The sequence below is a fragment of the Zootoca vivipara genome, chromosome 6 (genome assembly GCF_965207765.1).
Source record: "Zootoca vivipara chromosome 6, rZooViv2.hap1.1, whole genome shotgun sequence".
Classification (NCBI taxonomy): domain Eukaryota; kingdom Metazoa; phylum Chordata; class Lepidosauria; order Squamata; family Lacertidae; genus Zootoca; species Zootoca vivipara.
The window spans coordinates 53,966,712-53,986,164 of NC_142589.1; the positions used below are offsets into that span (position 1 = coordinate 53,966,712).

The 19,453-nt window shown below is 46.6% G+C and overlaps 3 protein-coding genes across 3 annotated transcripts in view; 1 reads left to right on the forward strand and 2 right to left on the reverse strand.

The window, feature by feature from the left end:
• KPNA6 (karyopherin subunit alpha 6) overlaps positions 1-7,238 on the reverse strand; it is a 30,822-nt gene extending 23,584 nt beyond the window's left edge. The window contains exon 1 of the mRNA XM_035121244.3: positions 7,056-7,238. Coding sequence (XP_034977135.1) covers positions 7,056-7,059 — 4 coding nt within the window. The 5' untranslated portion in view covers positions 7,060-7,238. The remainder of the gene's footprint in view (positions 1-7,055) is intronic.
• A 1,944-nt stretch (positions 7,239-9,182) lies between these two features.
• FAM229A (family with sequence similarity 229 member A) lies at positions 9,183-11,829 on the reverse strand. Its single transcript, XM_035121243.3, has 2 exons — positions 11,683-11,829; positions 9,183-9,410 (listed from the first exon to the last, which is right to left on the reverse strand). The coding sequence occupies exons 1-2, from the start codon at positions 11,799-11,801 to the stop codon at positions 9,308-9,310; spliced, it is 222 nt and encodes a 73-aa protein (XP_034977134.1). The 5' UTR covers positions 11,802-11,829; the 3' UTR covers positions 9,183-9,307.
• A 4,785-nt stretch (positions 11,830-16,614) lies between these two features.
• Positions 16,615-19,451, forward strand: TSSK3 (testis specific serine kinase 3). The gene is made up of 2 exons (XM_035121242.1): positions 16,615-16,786; positions 18,790-19,451. Exons 1-2 carry the CDS (start codon positions 16,615-16,617, stop codon positions 19,449-19,451), a joined length of 834 nt encoding a protein of 277 aa, XP_034977133.1.
• Positions 19,452-19,453: the final 2 nt, after the last annotated feature.

The following is a 19,453-nucleotide window of genomic DNA, read 5'->3' on the forward strand; positions in this document are numbered from 1 at the left end:
ACAGTTGGACACTGGAGTCCAACAGTGCCTCTCCACCACACTTGTGTAAGAGATGTGGATCAGAAGTAGGGAGACTTTTTGGCTCCACAGGCCAGATCCTTATCAGAATCTGCCTCTCAGGGCTGCCCACCTGTCAAAATACCTTGCACTTCGCAAGTCTTCCTGTTCCCCACTTTTAAGCTCTTGATCTCAGAGGCTTAAGCTTTCAATATCAGGAACTAAATGGGGTAGGAGGTAGACTATAAAACTTTGCACTCCCATTTGAGCTTCCAGAGAATCAGATAGGAGTGCAGGAGCCTTTGCAAAAGCTTTTTTGAAATAGCTTGCACACAAGAGCTGCTTCAATGGGACACTTTTGCACAGGGCTTAAATCCCTGCTCAGCTAATGAACAGGCTTGGATCCTGCTACATTGGTTGCACAATTTTGTTCATTGCTGGGTAAAGAATAGTCCACCTAACACAGAATTAAACCCTTTTCTCCTGCCCCATTCAGCTAACATCATGAGAGCCAATGTGGTGTAGTGGTTAAGAGCAGTAGACTAGTAATCTGGGGAACCAGGTTCACGTCCTTGCTCCTCCACATGCAGCTGCTGGGTGACCTTTGGCTAGTCACACTTCTCTGAAGTCTCTCAGCCCCACTCATCTCACAGAGTTTGTTGTGGGGGAGGAAGGGTTAGCCGCTTTGAGACTCCTTAGGGTAGTGATAAAGCGGGATATCAAATCCAGACTCCTCATCCTCATCATCATCATCATCTGTGACATAAGCTGGTAGGCGGGTGGGCCTGATTTGGGGGAAATGGCCTTACTGGAAAAATTGGATCCCCTGGCTGGCCGAGATTAGCCCACAAACCAGAAGCTCCCCTCCCCTGATGTAGATATACTGTAAAAAATGGAGATGGAAGCCATCATCACACCTAGAGGTGGCAATATCCAGATGTTTGGGTGTCTGAAATGTTTCCAGCTCTGTGTCACACAATATGCATGGGGGTTTGACAGATACAGTCCACCTAATCTGATCACACATTATCTGAGTTTTGACAACTGCATTATAGTGGCAGAAGTTACAACCAAGGTAGCCATATCCAAGGAGACCCAGACCAAACAAAAATGACTAGTGCAGTTATGTGCGTGGTGATCAAGTACCAAGTCTACACTACACTGTGTGACAATTTTTTATTTTTATTACATTAGTTGGTTTAATTGATTTATTGTTAGCCAATTTGAGTTGTTATGGACAAAAATTGAGGGTATAAGGTGGGTTTTTTTCCTTTTAAGTATCATTGCAGGCTCCTTCAGGGTGTTCCTGGAGTACTCCCTTCCACACCCCAATTGCAGAGCTGGTGCAGCGAAAAGGTGTGCAAGCCACTATTCTCTCAGACTCACTCCTACATATACAAGCACCTGCAATATGGGAATAATATTGATCTGCAGTGACTGCTGTGAATTCCAGACAAGTAGCCGTGTTAGTGTGCTGAAGCAAAGTCTTTCAACACCTAAAGACTAAGATTGTGTCACATTACAAAAACATATGCCACAATAAATCCATTTTTAAGGTACTATAGGGCTGCTTAGGGATCACTCAAAGTACAGTATCTTGCTTGCTAGCAGCAAGGAATCCTTAACTATGACAAGTAGCTGAAGGTGCACCTTCAGTGCATCTACCAAACAGCCTACAGCTGAACCCACATTTTAGGAGCTGTGTCATTCACTGCTACTAACTGCTACTTTGTGTCCAAGCATTCATCTGCCCTGCTTTCCTAGCGGCACTTAAACAAATTAGGGTTTTACTTAACACAGCATTGGAAGTGATATAAATTATTTGTCCCCAATTTCAGATTTATGGGAATCAACAACATCAACTATCAAGCAACAACAAAAACTTAGCATTTACACACACACACAAATTCTTACAGCCCTCCACAAGGTAGGCTAACTTTCTCAACATAATGAGGTGAGGCAGGAAGCCTATGAGAACAACATCCTGCCTAAAACAACCTGATGAGGTGAACTTTGAACTGGTGACTTCCTGGCACAGTCTTGATTTGATGTTCTCAGTCTCTCAACTACAGGCAGGACCCTGGGCTCAGCCCTGTTCATCCCTTGCTAGGTGCATTAGCTGCTCTTCCAGCAACTGGTGCAGTGTAACAAAGACCAACTGAAATACTGCAGCAACCAGGAAATAGACTCTACAGCAAGGGTTGGCAAGGCTTACCGGGCATGGGCAGGACCGGCGCAGCGCAACGCCGGAAATCGCGCCTGTGCCTGTCCGTGGCACCACAAATCACTTCTGCGCATGCCCAGACACCCAAAATCACACCTGCGCAGAAGCGATTTCTGGAGCCATGGAAGAGAGTCCCTGTGCCATGCTGCACTGGTTTAGCGCAGCGTGCGGGGACTCGCTGAAGTGGGCAGCTCAGTTCGGGGGCGGCTCATGGGCCGGTTAAACGGCCTCCGTGGGCCGCTTCCAGCGCATGGACTGCAGGTTGGGGACCCCTGCTCTACAGTATTGCCAGTATGCCAAATGTACTACTAAAGTACTCAAAATTAATTTAACTACTTAGCACTACAACTCTTCCACCATTTCTTTTCCTTCAGCTGGTTGAATGAGTTTTGATTTGAATCCACCTTGCCCTTGGTTTTAAATTTACTGTATTTCCCCTTATCTGGGATGTTTAATTTGTTAATTTGCTTTATTTTACTGTAAGCTGTTTGAGAGCCAAAAGGAGGACTTAAATATTCTTAAGAAAATAAAGAACCTTAGCCCCAGACTCCTCAAATGGAAACTAATAGCCTTCTCTGTAGAAAATAAAATAAAATTATCAGGATGCTAGGAAGATCATGCTTTATCATTATTTCATTTCTGAATAGCTGTTCATTCCCTAGGTTCCCAGGATAGTATACAAATACAATAAAACATAATATAATAAAAAACGCACTACTTTGAAAAAAGCAACAAATATGAATACTTTACAATCATGAATACTTTCAGTATAGCACAAACCAATTACGAACTGCTCTGTTCCAGATAACATTCATCTTCCAAAGACCTGAAGGAATAGATGCGGCTTCAACTAAAACTGGAAATTTATCAATGAAGGGGACATCTGTACCTCCATAGGAAGTTAATTCCACAACTGAGGTGCTGCAACCAAAAAGGCCCCATCTCGCGTCACCACTCAACAAACTACAAGTGCTGACAGGACAAACAGGAGCTCCCTCGCAATAGAGCTGGGCAATATATTGATATATCATCCAAAAATGGTCTGAAATACATATTGTTATATCAGTTTCATAATTTTTGACTTGGCAATATATCATGATGTGTGTGTTCTATGCAAAAATCACAATGCGGGGAAAACCATGAAGCCAGCCAATGCCTCTACATAGCTCCATCCTTATTTCAGACATTGTGGTATATATCAGTATATTGCGATGTTTAGCTAGTGATATTCTATCATGATATTGATAACCAGATACCACCCAGGCCTACCTCACAGTTCTCAAAACTCAGGTCAAGTTATTGAAAGAGGTGCTCCGTTAAATACTTGTGTCCTAAGCTGTTCAGGGCTTTATACATCAGTCCCAGCACCTTGAATTGGCCCCAGTATCAAACAGGCAACCCATGCAGTTCTTTAAACAGCACCAGTATGTGATCCCATTTTGCTGTTCTACTTTACTGCTTTTTAATACATACCTGATACAAGTAAAGATCAGAGGATAATCAGGGAACAGATTCCTCCATAGTTTGCAAGTGGGGAAACTACCTGTTCAGAATGCCTGCTTTTGAGGTGGTTTGGCAATACCCCCTTTTCCACATGGACTGGCAGGAAGAACAAAGAGCTGAGCCATCCTATGCACAGAAAGCATATGAATATAAGAATCTAACCCTGTACAGGCAGCAACCAATTTGCATGGGGGTTATGTTCCGGCTGCCCTGCTCTGTCCCTTTTGTGACACTTCCGAGTTAGATGTGATGCATGTGTGTGCAGTCAAAATAAAAAAATCCTTCCAGTAGCACCTTAGAGACCAACTAAATTTGTCATAGGTATGAGCTTTCGTGTGCATGCACACTTCTTCAGATACACTGAAACAGAAGTCACCAGACCCTTATGTATAGTCAGAGGGTACGGGGGGGGTGACTATACATAAGGGTCTGGTGACTTCTGTTTCAGTGTATCTGAAGAAGTGTGCATGCACACGAAAGTTCATACCTATGACAAACTTAGTTGGTCTCTAAGGTGCTACTGGAAGGATTTTTTATTTTTATTTTGACTGCGTCAGACCAACACAGCTACCTACCTGTAACTAGCATGTGTGTGCAGTCGCACACATATCAGACGTACCTAAAATGGTTGCTGCCTATACTTCAACTTGCTGCAGCTCGCCAACGTCTCAGATAGAAGGTTTTAATTTCCCACCCAGAGGATTAGTGCTGAAGCTGCACATGCATCCCCCGAAATTGGAGCTGCAATTGTGTGGATGTGCCCATCCAACTTTGACACGCACAGACTTTTCCAACTTCCTTAAGTCAACGCTTAACCTAGAACTTAAGTAAGATGCAGAAACCAAGCCCAGAGTGATGAACCTGAGCAGTGCTCATCTGACCTCCTGGCAGCAGAGCTGCTGCTGCTTACAAGGAGGAATGGGGAGATCAGTGCTGGGCAAATGTGCTGGCCGAGCGGATATAGTGCTCCTGTCAGTGGATCTGCATAACAGCAACCTCCTCACCTCTTCTGCTACTGGGCCCCAGAAACCAGATGTTGCTGCCTACTCTGATTATTTTGCCAACTTGTAATAATCACTTGTGGAGAGTTCAGCTCTCCTCTACTCAGGGAAATTGTTAACTGGAACAGTTGGTGTGGTGTTCCACTTTTTAATGTTCTCACTGTGCCTGCAATGACCACCAGTGTGCGAGAACGGGTGGGTAAGTAATTTTTGCAGGACAAATGTTTGTGGGGGTAGAGAGATGCACAACTTCAATCCTCCTCTGCAAACACACATCAGGTTTCATCTAATGTATGAAGACTATCAAGAATCTTGATATCAATGCAGAGGTAATGAGAATAAATAAGCCAAAGTAAAAGCCAAAGATAGTTTTGGGGTTTAGAGGAAGCAGCACAGCTCTGAAAGGCTATAACAGGGATGATCTTCCCATGCTGAAGATCCTAGGTTAAATCCCCAGAATTTCAACACATTGGGTTTCAGGTATCAGGGCTGGGAAAACCTTCTGCCCAGGGTCAGAAGGTCCACAAAGGTAGCTGGTATAAGGAAGAGATAGAGAAGCTGTGGCCCTCCAGATAATGTTGGAGTAGAGTACAAGTCACATCACCCTCAGCCCCATGGCCAAAGATCAGGGATTATGGAACCGGGAATCCAGCAACAAGTGACTGCCACGTTTCCCACCCCTGGTACTGTATAAGGCAACAACTTGTATCTTACTACACATTCAGAAGAAAGTAAAATGATTTCAGAAACCACCAATACAGTATGCCAGAGTGACTGCTCATGCAAACATTCTTTACTGTTTCAAATTGTTACACTGCAAAATTAGCCCAGAAGTGCTCTTGTCATGCTGTGTGAACAGACTCAAAAAGAGGTTTGCACGCCCAGGAAAACCTCAATAAAAGCCAAATACAGTGGTACCTCTGGTTAAGAACTTAATTCGTTCCAGAGGTCCGTTCTTAACCTGAAACTGTTCTTAACCTGAGGTACCACTTTCGTTAATGGGGCCTCCTGCTGCCGCGCCGCCGGAGCACGATTTCTGTTCTCATTCTGAAGCAAAGTTCTTAACCCGAGGTACTATTTCTGGGTTAGCATAGTTTGTAACCTGATGTGTTTGTAACCCGAGGTACCACTGTAGAAGTTTATCAAAGGCAGGAATGTAAATTTAAAGCCACACAGGCCCTCAAATTACTCCCAATATCCACCTTCTGATGTACTTATCAACATACGAACAAATTTGATATAATGGTTAGCATGGTGGACTATGACTTGGAATACCAAGGTTTGAATCCCCCACTCAGCCATGAAGCTTACTGGGTGAACTTGAGCCAGTCACTTACTCTCAGCCTAATCTACTTCACAGGGTTCTTGCAGGGATTAAAGTAGTGGGGAGAGACCCTAATGTGTGCCACTTTTAGCTCCTTGGAAGGAAAGGTGGTATATAAATGTAATCAATAAGTAAATAAATAAATAACAAATAAATAAATAAATCTGGAAGCCAGAGAAGCGGGAAAGAACTACCTCAACCAAACTAGTCAATGCCACTGGATATCAGGGACTTTTGGGACGGGGAGGGAGAACGCACGAGTCGACTCCCGGGCGCAGAAAGCAAAGCCCTGAATGCCGACAGGGCCACCGGCGGCGGACCTTCCTAACCCACGGAGAGGGAAGGAGACGGACACCTAACAAGCGCTGCCTCTTGACGCGAGATGGAGCATCTCGCCCGTATGGAGGAGAACTGGGGAAACCTCAACCACCCGCCACAAGGGAAGGAAGGGCTAGAACTGGGGCCGAAGCCACGCCGGAACGGTCGGAATACTTGGATCCAGGGGCGTGTGCGCCGGGGAGCAGCAGTTAGAGCTGCTGGAAAGGGAGAAAGAAGCCGAGGAGGGAGAATCGCCCAACGAGCGGCCCGCACTCCTGTTGGGTTATTTATATATCGTCCCTCACATACAGACGTATCGTGAAGGGCTGGCACTTCTCTCCTACCTCAAACTCAGCCGCGGAGGGAGACGGGGGAAACCTCCCTCCTCCTCCTCCTCCTGCTTAGAGGCGGCCCAGAAGGGCAGCGGAATACAGCCCCGGCCTCAGCAGAGCCCCCGCCCCACGTTCAAGGGACTGAGTGCGAAGGCCTCGCTGGAGCAGCGACGCCAGAGGCCGGACTGGGGTGCGGAGGAAACCCAGGAGAGAAGGGCCGAAGAGGCCCTCAAGGAAGGGAGGAGACCCCCTCGCCGCCCACCCCGAGAGCCCAGAGAGGGGGAAAGAGGGGCGCCTGAGGAGGGGAGGCGCTCCATGCCCGGCGCAGGCCCTCCCCGCCGAGCGCTTAGCCTCACCCATGCCTGCGTGCGTCCGTCGCTCTCTCTTCCCTCCAAAGGCGGCGGCGGCGGCAATATGGCGGGCGGGGCCGGAGCGGTGGGCCAAGCGGACGCGCCGGGAGGCGGAGGACGGGGCCGAAAGGGAAGCCGACGGCGGCCGAAGCGGGACAGAAAGCCTCGGTGGCACCGAGCGCCCGAGACCGGCCCCTTTCCTGGGCACGCCCCCTTTTTAAAGAGACAGTTGGGCGGGGTGTGGGGAGGTGGGCGGGGCGAGGAGGAAGATGCCGGCATGAGACCGGGACAGAGCGCTGAGGGCGGGATGCAGGAGCGGGTGAAATCCTGGCGGGGCGAACCGTGGCAGCGAAAGGAGACGGGCATCTGGTGGTGGCCTCTTCGAAGGAGGCAGTTTTTGTTGTGGCCTGAATCTTCGAAGGAGGCAGTTTTTGTTGTGGCCTGAGAGCCCGCTCCCTCCGCTGCGTAAAGTGGGGTGTGTGCATTTGCGGGGTGTGCGTATTTGCGTTCTAGTCAGTCCGTTAAATGAGTCGATTTCAGATATTTTGACCGTCTCGGAAAGGGGCCTCCTCCCCCCACTAGTTAATCAGTGCTTTAAAAATACAAGAACTTTAAGCACCATCACAAAATAATTTCCAGCAATATAGTCCTGTTAGCCTCTTCTTGCAGCACAAAGAGTCTTGTGGCACCTAAAGGCTAACAAATTTATTATGGTATAACCTTTTGTGTTACTCTGAATTATAGGTCAGAACATTATGCATCATGAAATCTTGTGCCGCAACAAATCATTTACCCTTTCAAGTTGTCACTCTTTTTCACCTAAAAAGAGACATTCCTCCTCCTCCTCCTGTGCAGGAGGGACCATCTCTTCTAAGATGAAGAATGCACACATAGAATCTTTAAAAAAAACCACAACTTTTTTGAAGTGCCTCTTTCAGAATGAAGTGAAAAACAGCTAAAGAGTGCAGTATTCAGTTGGGTACTAACTCCATCCTTTATTTATTAGAATATTTTGTGCCCACCTTTGGTGCCGAAAAACAGAATACAAAACAGAGAATCAATTTTAAAACGGAGGGGGGGTGTTGCACATGTAAGAGGCTATGACCCAGGGGGTCTCAGCAAATGGTTGCAGCATTTAGGCAGTCTCCTGTGTGGCCTTTTAGATACCAATTAAATGGTGGTCACAACAAACTGGCACCCAGTAGAGCTGCTTGAGAACAAGTTTCAAAAGTTCATTTCAGCTGGTCCAAGTTATTAACCTCACTACTGTATTTTGAACTGGCGGAAGTTTCTCAGAAGTCTGCAAAGACAGCCCGTTATGTAACAACACACTGCAGTAGTCTAGCCTGGAGGTTAATATTGAGTAGACATGGCTCAGGTTATTTCTATTGTAGAGTGGGGCAGGTTAGATGGGGATCATTTTATGTCAGATGTGCTACTTGGATTGTATTTAACAAAGTAGAACTTTCTCACTTTCTCAAATAAATTAAAAATCCAGTAGCAATATTGGATGCACAAAGAGCTGAGGGTCATCCAGTTCAAACCCCCTCCCCTTCTGCCTCACAATGCAGAAATCCTGTTTGCAGCTATCCCTGCGTGGGCTCAAACCACCAATCTTCTGGTTAACAGCCTGACCCATTGTGCCACTCAGACTGTGAACCTGCCTCAGGTGTGTTTGTATGCCCAATCTCATCCAAAGCAAACTTTTCCACTCAGATGAGCCATCCACCAACAACACTGCCATCCTCTTCTTAGCATGGATCCATTACTGACCCCGGATGCTGCTTTAGTGCTTTCACAGCCTCCCAGGCAAAGCAGAACTGAATGTTAGCAGCATGGGTGGAATTAATTTTTTAAGAGAGAATAAGTGCTTGAGCTTCCATGCAAATAAAGCTCTTTGACCCAGAAGCTATCCCTCCAAATCCCAGCAAGGGTTTGGGGACAGGGTGGTCATGGCAGCTGTCTGGGCTTACTCATCAGGGAGGGAAAGGACCAGTTGTACCCTTTTATTACCTGCATGTCCCGGGGCTGATTCCACTCCCCACTGCAGGGTTGATACGGGGAGGGGAGGGGAGCAGCAACAGAGAGAAACGAAGCAGAACTCCAGGAAGGACAGCCACAGAAACATTTTAAGGTGTCCTTTTATTAAAATGTGCGTCACTGTTCTGTGTGGCTTGCTTTGCTGTTGTCCGGCTGTCAGTGTGTTTCCTGGGACAGCCGCTGTGGCCTCAGCACTCGAGCCCGACCTAGGGGAGCCTTCAGGTGGTTCGTGGCCTGTGGCTCCCACCCATGGCAATGTAGACGTCAATGGGGACGTTGGGCAGGGTCAGGCAGTGGCACCCTGGACATCTTCGCAGCTGCCTGCCCAAAAGACAGAGAGAGTTAATCCCTGCATTTGTTAGGAGCTGCATATTCATATGCACTATGCAAAACTGAATGTGTCCCAAAATGTCATTATATTTAAAACAAAATAAAATCCAAGTTCCAATTTCAAACAGAACTTAGGTGCTCCACCTTACTAACACAGGCAATCATTTCCATGTGTGGAGCTAGTAAGTGGGTGCAACTCACCAGGACCCATGATGGAAGGTGCTCAAGACAAGGACAGATTCCTCTAGTTATCATTGTTGCACCAAGTCTTACCTTTGGGGACACATTTAGGAAACCACTAGGAGCAGCAGTCACTGCAGATGGTGACAGCAGTCACGCCTGCTTCTTGGGAGAAAAGCAATGACAAACCTAGACAGCATCTTAAAAAGCAGAGACATCACCTTGCCGACAAAGGTCCGTATAGTTAAAGCTATGGTTTCCCCAGTAGTGATGTATGGAAGTGAGAGCTGGACCATAAAGAAGGCGGATCGCCGAAGAATTGATGCTTTTGAATTATGGTGCTGGAGGAGACTCTTGAGAGTCCCATGGACTGCAAGAAGATCAAACCTATCCATTCTTAAGGAAATCAGCCCTGAGTACTCACTGGAAGGACAGATCGTGAAGCTGAGGCTCCAATACTTTGGCCACCTCATGAGAAGAGAAGACTCCCTGGAAAAGACCCTGATGTTGGGAAAGATTGAGGGCACAAGGAGAAGGGGAAGACAGAGGACGAGATGGTTGGACAGTGTTCTCGAAGCTACCAACATGAGTTTGACCAAACTGCGGGAGGCAGTGGAAGACAGGAGTGCCTGGCGTGCTCTGGTCCATGGGGTCACGAAGAGTCGGACACGACTAGACGATTAAACAACAACAACAGGAGCAGCAGAGTGGGAAGTGCTGCTTAACACAACCTTTCCCCCCTCCCCCAGTCCCCCCCTTGATGTTTTGGTCTACAGCTCCCTTCAACCTCTAATTTGAGTTGTAGTCCAAAACATCAGGAGGGAACCAAGCTGAGGACAGCTGGATATTTGCCTGCACAAGCCCCACTGGACTAAACGAAATATATTAATTAGCACATGGCATGGTGGGCGAGATGTAAATCTGGATTTGCCACTTTAGGGATCAAATCATTGTGGGCCAGGGGAACGTCAATTCCAGATTTTCCCATCCACCTTCAAAAGGCTGCACAGAGACAGTGACAAAGCACAGTACAGTTGTTGTTGTTGTTGTTGTTGTTGTTGTTGTTGTTGTTGTTGTTGTTGTTAATAATTATTATTTATATTTGTATCCCACGTTTCCTCCCAAGAGTTCAAGGTGGCTTACATGGTTCTCCACTCCCATTTTATCCTCACAACAACCCTGTGAGTTAGGTTAGGCTGAAAGTGAGTGACTGGCCCAAGGTCACCTAGTGAGCTTTATGGCCGAGAGGGGATTTGACCCCTGGTCTCCCTGGTCATAGTCTTATACCTTTGGTAGACATCTATTGCCTGTTACTTTCCCTACCACCAGTAAAATAATGTATTTTATCCTCTCCACACATATTTTCTAGATCATTTCTATCCCTCATCAGCTAATTTATTCTAACAGCCCTTCATCTGCTCTCTGCATAAGTTGCAGTCAGGCTGACAACTGACAACTGTTGACAGAGCCCTGTGAGGTTTGCATATGACTAGAGGTAATTTGCTGTTAAATTACCAATGGACGATCCAGAGCAAGTTTATTTAGTGTCAATTCCTCTGTGCCGCCTGATGGTTTGGGTGTAACTAGTTCTGTCCACCCGCATTTTCAGAGGCATATTCTCTCATACAGTTGCCTGCTCGATGCAAGAGAAGACGGGTTAGCACCTGCTCTCCACAGAAAGAGGAGTGGCAGCTTAGGGAAACAGGAACCTGCCTTTTTGAAGTCCATCTAGCCCAGGCATCCCCAAACTTAGGCCTTCCAGATGTTTTGGACTACAATTCCCATCTTCCCCAACCACTGGTCCCATTAGCTAGGGATCATGGGAGTTGTAGGCCAAAACATCTGGAGAGCCGCAGTTTGGGGATGCCTGATCTAGCCCATTATCATCTATGCTGACTGGCAGTGGCTCTCCAGGGATTGAGGCAAGAGCAGTTTCCAGGCCTGCTTGGCTATAGCAGAGACTAAACCTGGGACCTTCTGTGTGCAAAGGAAATGCTCTGCCAACTGAGTCACCATGGCCCTTCTCCTTCAGCTGTTGTGGCAGGGCTGAATCCTGCCTGTCCCACTGTGAAACATTCCTTACCTTGTTGCAGTGCGCTCAGGGGCAACTGGCTCCTGTGTTTCGGGGGCAGTCGCCAGGCTGGGAGAATCTCCTGCCTCTATTGGAAATCTCCGAGCTTGTGGGGTCTCTTGGGAGCTCATGTCCGAGCCCCAGACCTGTCTGTGGAAGAGGAGAAGGGTTCAGTGGGACATGCCCATCCCTCTGCCCCTGCGCCAGGCCCAGCCACCTACTCCAAAATGCCAGCCGGGTAAGCAACTCAAAGACCACAGCACACCAGCCTAGGGAGCTCCTGGTTCTTCTGAGGGTCCCCTGCCCCACTCTGAGGCCTCACAAGTGGGTGCTCAGAAGACATATCTGCTGACACCAATGAATTCTTTACTCCATTGGTTCATTTTAGGGTTGTGATATTTTGAAAAATACTCTTAATGTCTACAGCAGGCATCCCCAAACTTTGGCCCTCCAGATGTTTTGGACTACAATTCCCATCATCCCTGACCACTGGTCCTGTTAGCTAGGGATCATGGGAGTTGTAGGCCAAAACATCTGGAGGGCCGCAGTTTGGGGGTGCCTGGTCTACAGTATTTTTGTATATGACGCCTGCTTAGATAATACTGTACATTGACATGTGAGTCACAGAAAGGGAGGGGAGCAAGAGAGAATCTGGTTTATGTGATTGGCAATAGTGTGTGCACAAGAAGGAGTGGATCCCGTGTATTCGTGCATCGCTAAACATCCAATAGTTCTACATTTCTGACCACGTATAAAAGAACTCAGAGGGGTGCCAGAAGCTGCCTGGGAGCCCCAGCCAACCCCATACTTCAGCTGTCAAGTGTCTGTCTTCCTGTTCCTGTTCCTACAGAAATTGAGCAGGGGAATTTCTAATTGCTGCCGTCATTTTTGAAAGATTCATGAATTCCACTAATTTCTCCTGCCACTCTAGAATAGTCGGGACTCTCTCCCCTTTCCAATTCTGTGCAATGAGGAGTCTGGCTGCTGCGCATGCGTAAAGGAGAATGGAAGTATGTTGAGGACTTTTTGAAGAGAGAAGGGATAAATGTAGATTTGATGATCTGTTTAGATTGAAAGATATAAAGGGAAAGTTGGCGAATATGTGTAAATAGTAGTTTAGATAAAGCGAGATAAAAGAAATTAAGTAAAGAAAAGCGGTATTCAAACAATAGGAAGCAATTTTCTTTTCTTTTTTTCTTTTGCCTTTTCTTTTTACAAGTCTATTAATGTTATTTTCAACTTTTCTCTCTTTTCTTACATGTTATTTATTTGTATTCCGTAATATATACCATTTGACATATATATTGATATATTATTTAATATATATTGATATATTTGAAATATTATTTAAAATATTATTTGGAATATTATTTGATATATTTGATATAATTTACTTCATAATATTTTTTTGTTGTCTGTTAGTTTTGATGTTTTTTTGTTTATATATGTTTGAATGTATTTTTTGTATTTTTCTGGTTCCTATGTAATTTTTTAAAGAATTGAAATAAAGAATTTATTTTTAAAAAAAAGAAAAGAAAAAAAGAAATTGAGCAGGGGAAGCCTTTTCCTGGTGTGGAGTAAAGTTCGCCCCATGCACTCTAAACGGACTCCAGCCAGCCCAGCCCAATACATTTCACTGCTCCCAAGGCAAAGGACAAGAGGACAGCCGCTACCCATCCTGCACATAGCTGCCAAGTTATCCCTTTTTTCCAGGGATTTTCCATTATCCTGAATAGGCTTCCTCGCAAGAAAAGGGAAAACTTGGCAGCTATGATCCTGCAGAGGAAAGTTGCTAGGCTTGCAAGTGAATCACAAGCAACAGGGTGGTGTCCTCTGCTGCACCCAAGGCCCCAGGTTAGTTTGGGGGGGGGGCAGGGCAGACCACATAGCATGAACAACCCCAACCAAGGGGAACAGCTTGGGGTGTTAAGGAGCAGCAGCTGAGGGACCACTGTTATTGCCACTGCCCCCCAGAATCTACCACCTGAGGTGGTCTCTCCACTCTGCCTCATGACAGGGCTGACTGGTTCCACTCCTGCTTTGGTTGACTATTGTTTGGGTGGCCCCACCATGGGATGCCTGGAGTCTGGCATCCTGGGCCGGCCCATTCCTCTGTCTTGCCCTTGGCTCCTCCATCTCAGCCTTACCTATCAAAGGCGGAGGAGTGCTCCCTAAGAGTCCACTGGGCAGGTTGAAGCGCCTATTGCAAAGGGCAGGCTGGGACGGAGCCCAGAGGGAGGCAGCGGCTCAGTGGCATTGTGACTCGGAAGGGCTACGCTTGCATCACAATGCATCCTGGCCTTCTCTCTGCTGATGGTCTCCAGGGCAGGGAATCCTAGGCTGAAAGCTCAGCCCAAGCCAGCCTGGCCCATTCCCTTCCTAGCCTTGTGGACAATGAACTCAAGAGTCACTTCTTGCTGACAACATCCATCCATAATGGCATCCAAGTCTGGGACGTTTGTGAGAGGACAATCTCATTTACATTCACAAACCAGCCAGCCCGATATGTTTTGCCACTGTTGTAGCACCAGTGTCTTCTATTACCCTCAGGTAAGAGCTTCTTTATTCTTATCAGCTGAAAAGTTTATATGATACCTTCAAGGGTTCGCAGTTGCTCAGCTCCTAGCAATTTCCCCTTTAACAAACCCTCCTCCCTCCTCCAGCCTCTCTAGTAATGTGGCTTTCAGGTCCTCCTGAGGCACAAAGTTGATGCTAGAAAACCTGTCTCTCTTGTCTTCCTTAACATGTGGTGTTGTATGAAAATGCCCACATGCCTTAAAGATGCCAAGCAGAAGTTGGGACTCCACCATCATGGGTCTGTTTAGAGCAGGGATGGGGAACCTGTGGCTCTCTAGATGTCCTTGGGCTACAGTTCCCTTCATCAATGCTAGCTGGAGCTAAGGGGAGCTGGCGTCTACCAACATCTGTTGGACCACAAGTTCCCCATCTCTGGTTTAGAAAGAGAAACACCAGTCTTTACCTAATGGGTAAGGGAGGGATCAGCTTAATTTTGGTTTCTAACTTTCTAGTGTACAACATGGGCCTTGAAGATTTTGTTTGAAAAACCACTTACAATGGGTATATTTATTTCCTAACTCCAAGTTATGACATCTCAGCCCTTTAGATCTTGAGTTATTCATACATTTAACATCATGGCTGCATAGTTCCAGGTCTTGCTACCAACATACAAGATGGTGGTATTCAGTTTGCCCAACAGCACCAACATCAAAGCCCAGAGTGCTATCAGGCAGCCATTATTACAGAAGTCCAAAGAACAAAATTATTGTATTTTCTTTCAGAAATTGATCATCTTCCTTATAAAGATCTGCTTGAACTGCTGGGACCTTTTAGCTTATTAAAAGATGGTAATTGTGAGGGGTTCTCTAGTTAATGAAAAACAAGAAAAACAACAACCCATCAGACCCCGCTCTTAAATTTCTCTGATGCACCTGGCTGGCCCTTCAGAAGGCATAATGATGAGCTAGGTGGCCTACTGGCCTGATCCTTCAAATGAGTTTTCAAATTAGTTTTGGGGTTCATCTTGACAGAATATTGTGCCCTGTCTTTTTGCAAATTCTGGAAGCTCTCTGTTGTGTACACAAATAGGTGCAGCCATAAGTTTGGGAAGTGTGTGTGTTCTCTTCCTTTCAGAGGTTCCAGATGACACACTGCTGTCTTAGAGGGGATGGGCAATGAGGCTGGCTACATAGCCAATATAGGGGTAGCACTAGCTGTCGTACCCTCCAACATTCTTCAGAAAATAGGGACATTCTACTGGTGTAGAGTAGAATGTCCCTATTTTCTGAGGAATGTTGGAGGGCATGCTATCTGGCCAGAAGGGCAGGATATTGAGGAGAGGGGGAATAGAGGAGAGGCAGTGGGGGCCCACCAGCCTGCTGTAGGTCTTTGAGGACAGGAATAAAAGCAGCTGCATCCTTCAGTTTCTGTTTGGGTAGTTCTTCCTTGGGGGTCTTGATGAGAGAGCAAGTCATTTGGAACAAAGCTGCTGCTTGGCTTCTGGCTGCAAATGCCTCTAGGGCGTCTCTCCCTGTGCCCAGACCCAACCCACGAGGCCACTGTACCGCACTGGCTCTCTCTGTGCTGATAAGTCCCATTATACATCATAGATGAGTGATTCGAAGTAGACCATGGACTGATCCCCAGCAATTCCAGCAGCCACAGGTGCAACTCCCAAAATAGGAGTCCCAGATACAGAAGCACATGCAAAGGCCCCCTTCCGCAGTGCCCACAGGTTCCCTTCTCCGTACTTGAAATTTGGCTTGAATGAAGCATTCTGTTGTAGCCAATAGAACATGTTGTGTGTGGCACCCACAAGAGTTTATCTGGTTTGCAGATGTGTCCAATGACAAACTCTTAAGGAAATCATCTCACTGAATAAGAAAATGGTTGAGGGAATTGGAATACTTACTCTTAAGAGTTGCCTGACGTAGTTAGACCCAAACCCTGCCAAGTAGCCTCAAGCCAGCAGACTTCCATGATGGGGGAAAGCAGACTAACTTAATTGTCCATGTTCACCCTGGACAAATAAAGAGGTTCACTACACTACAGTGTGGACTATATTCATCTCTTACCCAAGGCCTCAAAGCTGTAGGCCTCTTGGCAGGTTAACCCATCACCCCCCTGGAGGGCACTGGAGGAAGCTGAGGGCTTGAGCAATGCAGGCTCTCCAAGGAAGCATGTCTGCTTTCTTCCCATTGGTGCAAAACTACTACCTCCAGCCCGGGGTCCTCAGGTAACACAAGGTTGCATCACAATGGGGGCTCAAAGTTTCAAGATGTCCAACCTCAGTTTCACCCCTCATCAAAGGACCTTGTCTGGGCAGGAAAAATGATCTAGCATCCTGGGCTGCAACCAATGCAGACCCTGGTCTGGGAGGAGAAGGACGGCGATGTATATACTTTGTGATGACATGATGTCCTGAGAATGACAGATGAGCACGTTAAAGACACAATGGAGGAGTTTCTTCTCTCCCATGGTTACCAGATGGGTAAAACCATTGGAGAAGGGACATATTCAAAGGTCAAGGAAGCTTTTTCAAAAAAACACCAACGAAAAGTGGCCGTGAAAATTATAGACAAAATGGGAGGACCAGAAGGTAAGAGCCAGGAAAAAGCATTAAGCACAAGACAGACGAGGTTCTGCCAGTTCACACACCTAAACCGAGGAACAAATAGGCGCAGTAGGCTGTATTTTCCTCCAGGGAGCTAGGATCCAATTGCCTGCAATTGTCATTGAAACACTCTTTGCAAAAGCATTGCCATTCCTCTGAATGGAGACTGGGCTGTCTTTGCCAATGTGGCTGTCTAGATCAGGCATCCCCAAACTTCAGCCCTCCAGATGTTTTGGACTACAATTCCCACCTTCCCCAAAAACTGGTCCTGTTAGGTAGGGATCATGGGAGTTGTAGGCCAAAACATCTGGAGGGCCGCAGTTTGGGGATGCCTGGTCTAGATTGTTCTACTACAACATGCAGCAAACTGTTTACTACTTTGCAGGATTTGTCCTTTCTGCAGGTGCTTCACCAGAACATTTGGGGTGGGGTGGGGAGAAGAGGCGGTAAGGACAGTGAACTAAAGATCCCTAAGAACAAGCAGGAATAGTCCTTGCCCATGGAGGTGGCATTGCTATTCTGCCTGTTGTGGACAGTTGGGAAGGGGGTTGTATCACAGCTCCAGCTTTTTGCTGGAGGGCTAAGTGGCACAGAGCAGCTTCCAACCAAGTAAAACTGGTACACTAGCTGTGGCCTTTTCTTGGCACATAGAGCCTGGCCATAGTTATCCATGGTCTGGCATTCTCCTAGTTAATACAGTGGATTGGGTGGGGACCAGCTTTGAAGATTGCTTGGGAAGGACAGCTAGTTCCAGACACAGATACAAGCTTCCTCACTAGGATCAGGTATTGGAAACACATTTAACCAATAATGGTCTCCACTAACTCCTGGTGTGTTTTCAAGTGTAATTCTAGGTGCTAAGATCTCAATCCATAGCTTATGACCTGGGCACCTGATGGAACATTCCAACATTGACCAGTCCAAGCCCCAAAATCTTTGAATGTCTTCCTCACTCCCTTGTCTGCGGGGTGCTGAGTGGCAATTAGTAAGAGGACTTTTTCGGTTGTAACTCCTCTTTTCCCAGGGAAGCTTGCCCAGTACCTGCTTAGAGGTCTTTTAGGCACCAGGCAACCCCTATTTATTTTCTCAAGCTTTTTACAACTAAATTGTTTTTAACATTCATTTCTAGTGTACTGTTTTAGCATATTGAAAGTCAGCATATAAATGCTTTAATTGAATCATACCCCCACCTATGGTTGGGTTGTACTAGAGTGCAAGAATTTTGGACAATGGTATTCAGAGAAATTGATAAGATTTTAAACTACCACTTTATCTGAACTTCTCAGTTAGCCCTTTTATTTATATTTGTCGAGGGTGATAAAAATGTGCATAATATAGACTTGCTAGTACACATGCTTATAGTAGCTAGAATGACCGTGGCACTGTTTTCAAAAAATTGGGACGGGGCCAACCTTACTACTTGGTACACTGAAGTTTGGATATTGCCTGCTGGAAAAACTAATAAGCTGAGTCCTTAGGGGCCAAAGAAAAGGGGATTTCATGCCTGTTTGGTCTGACTTTATTTCATTTGCATGCAAGGAGGAACATGGCCAAGATTCCCCCTCAGCCTATGAACTAATATGATTTATAAAGTATTCAAATGTCCTGAATCAAATGTAATAACTTTCCCTTGTATAATAGGGCATACGTTTTGTAACTGTCTTTTTTAAACCATTACATCTATGCTGTAAATAGTTCGTCGCTACCTTCCACACATTCACATACCTGTGGTTTATTTATTATAGCTTTATTTTATGTCTTTGTTTGACAGTGAGCTATAATCGGTGATAGACTATGTGTATTGTCATCATGTCTTGTTTGAGAATATCCCCAGTACCATCATGGTCATTAACAGAAACACATAATTTCCCTGGAGGGAATCCCGATTTAATTTTACCAGGAATGTGTAAATCAGCTCTTCTCCTGCCAGCTTAGTTGCTAGTTAGCCCCTGATGCATCTTTGCTTGCTCTGCCATTTCCCTCTGCAGAGTTTATCGAGAGATTCCTGCCCAGAGAGCTCCAGATCGTCAAGCGCTTGGACCACAAGAACATCATCCGAGTGTATGAGATGCTGGAGTCAACGGACGGGAAGATCTACCTGGTGATGGAACTAGCAGAGGATGGAGACGTGTTTGACTGTGTCCTGCAAGGGGGGCCCTTGCCCGAGAGCCGAGCCAAATCGCTCTTCCGCCAGCTGGTGGAGGCAATCCGCTACTGCCACAGCTGTGGCGTGGCACACCGTGACCTCAAGTGCGAGAATGCGCTCCTGCAGGGTTTCAACCTGAAACTGACCGATTTTGGATTTGCCAAGCTGCTCCCCAAAAACCGGAAGGAGCTGAGCCAGACATTCTGTGGCAGCACAGCCTACGCAGCCCCCGAGGTGCTGCAGGGTGTGCCCCACGACAGCCGGAAAGGTGACATTTGGAGCATGGGCGTGGTTCTCTACGTCATGCTCTGTGCAAACCTGCCCTTCGACGACACTGATATCCCCAAGATGCTGTGCCACCAGCAGAAGGGGGTCTCCATTCCTGGCCACTTGGGGATTTCTGAGGAATGCCAGGACCTCCTCAAAAGCCTGTTGGAACCGGACATGATCCTGAGACCTTCCATCGAAGAAGTGAGTTGGCACCCGTGGTTAGCAAGCTCCTGAGA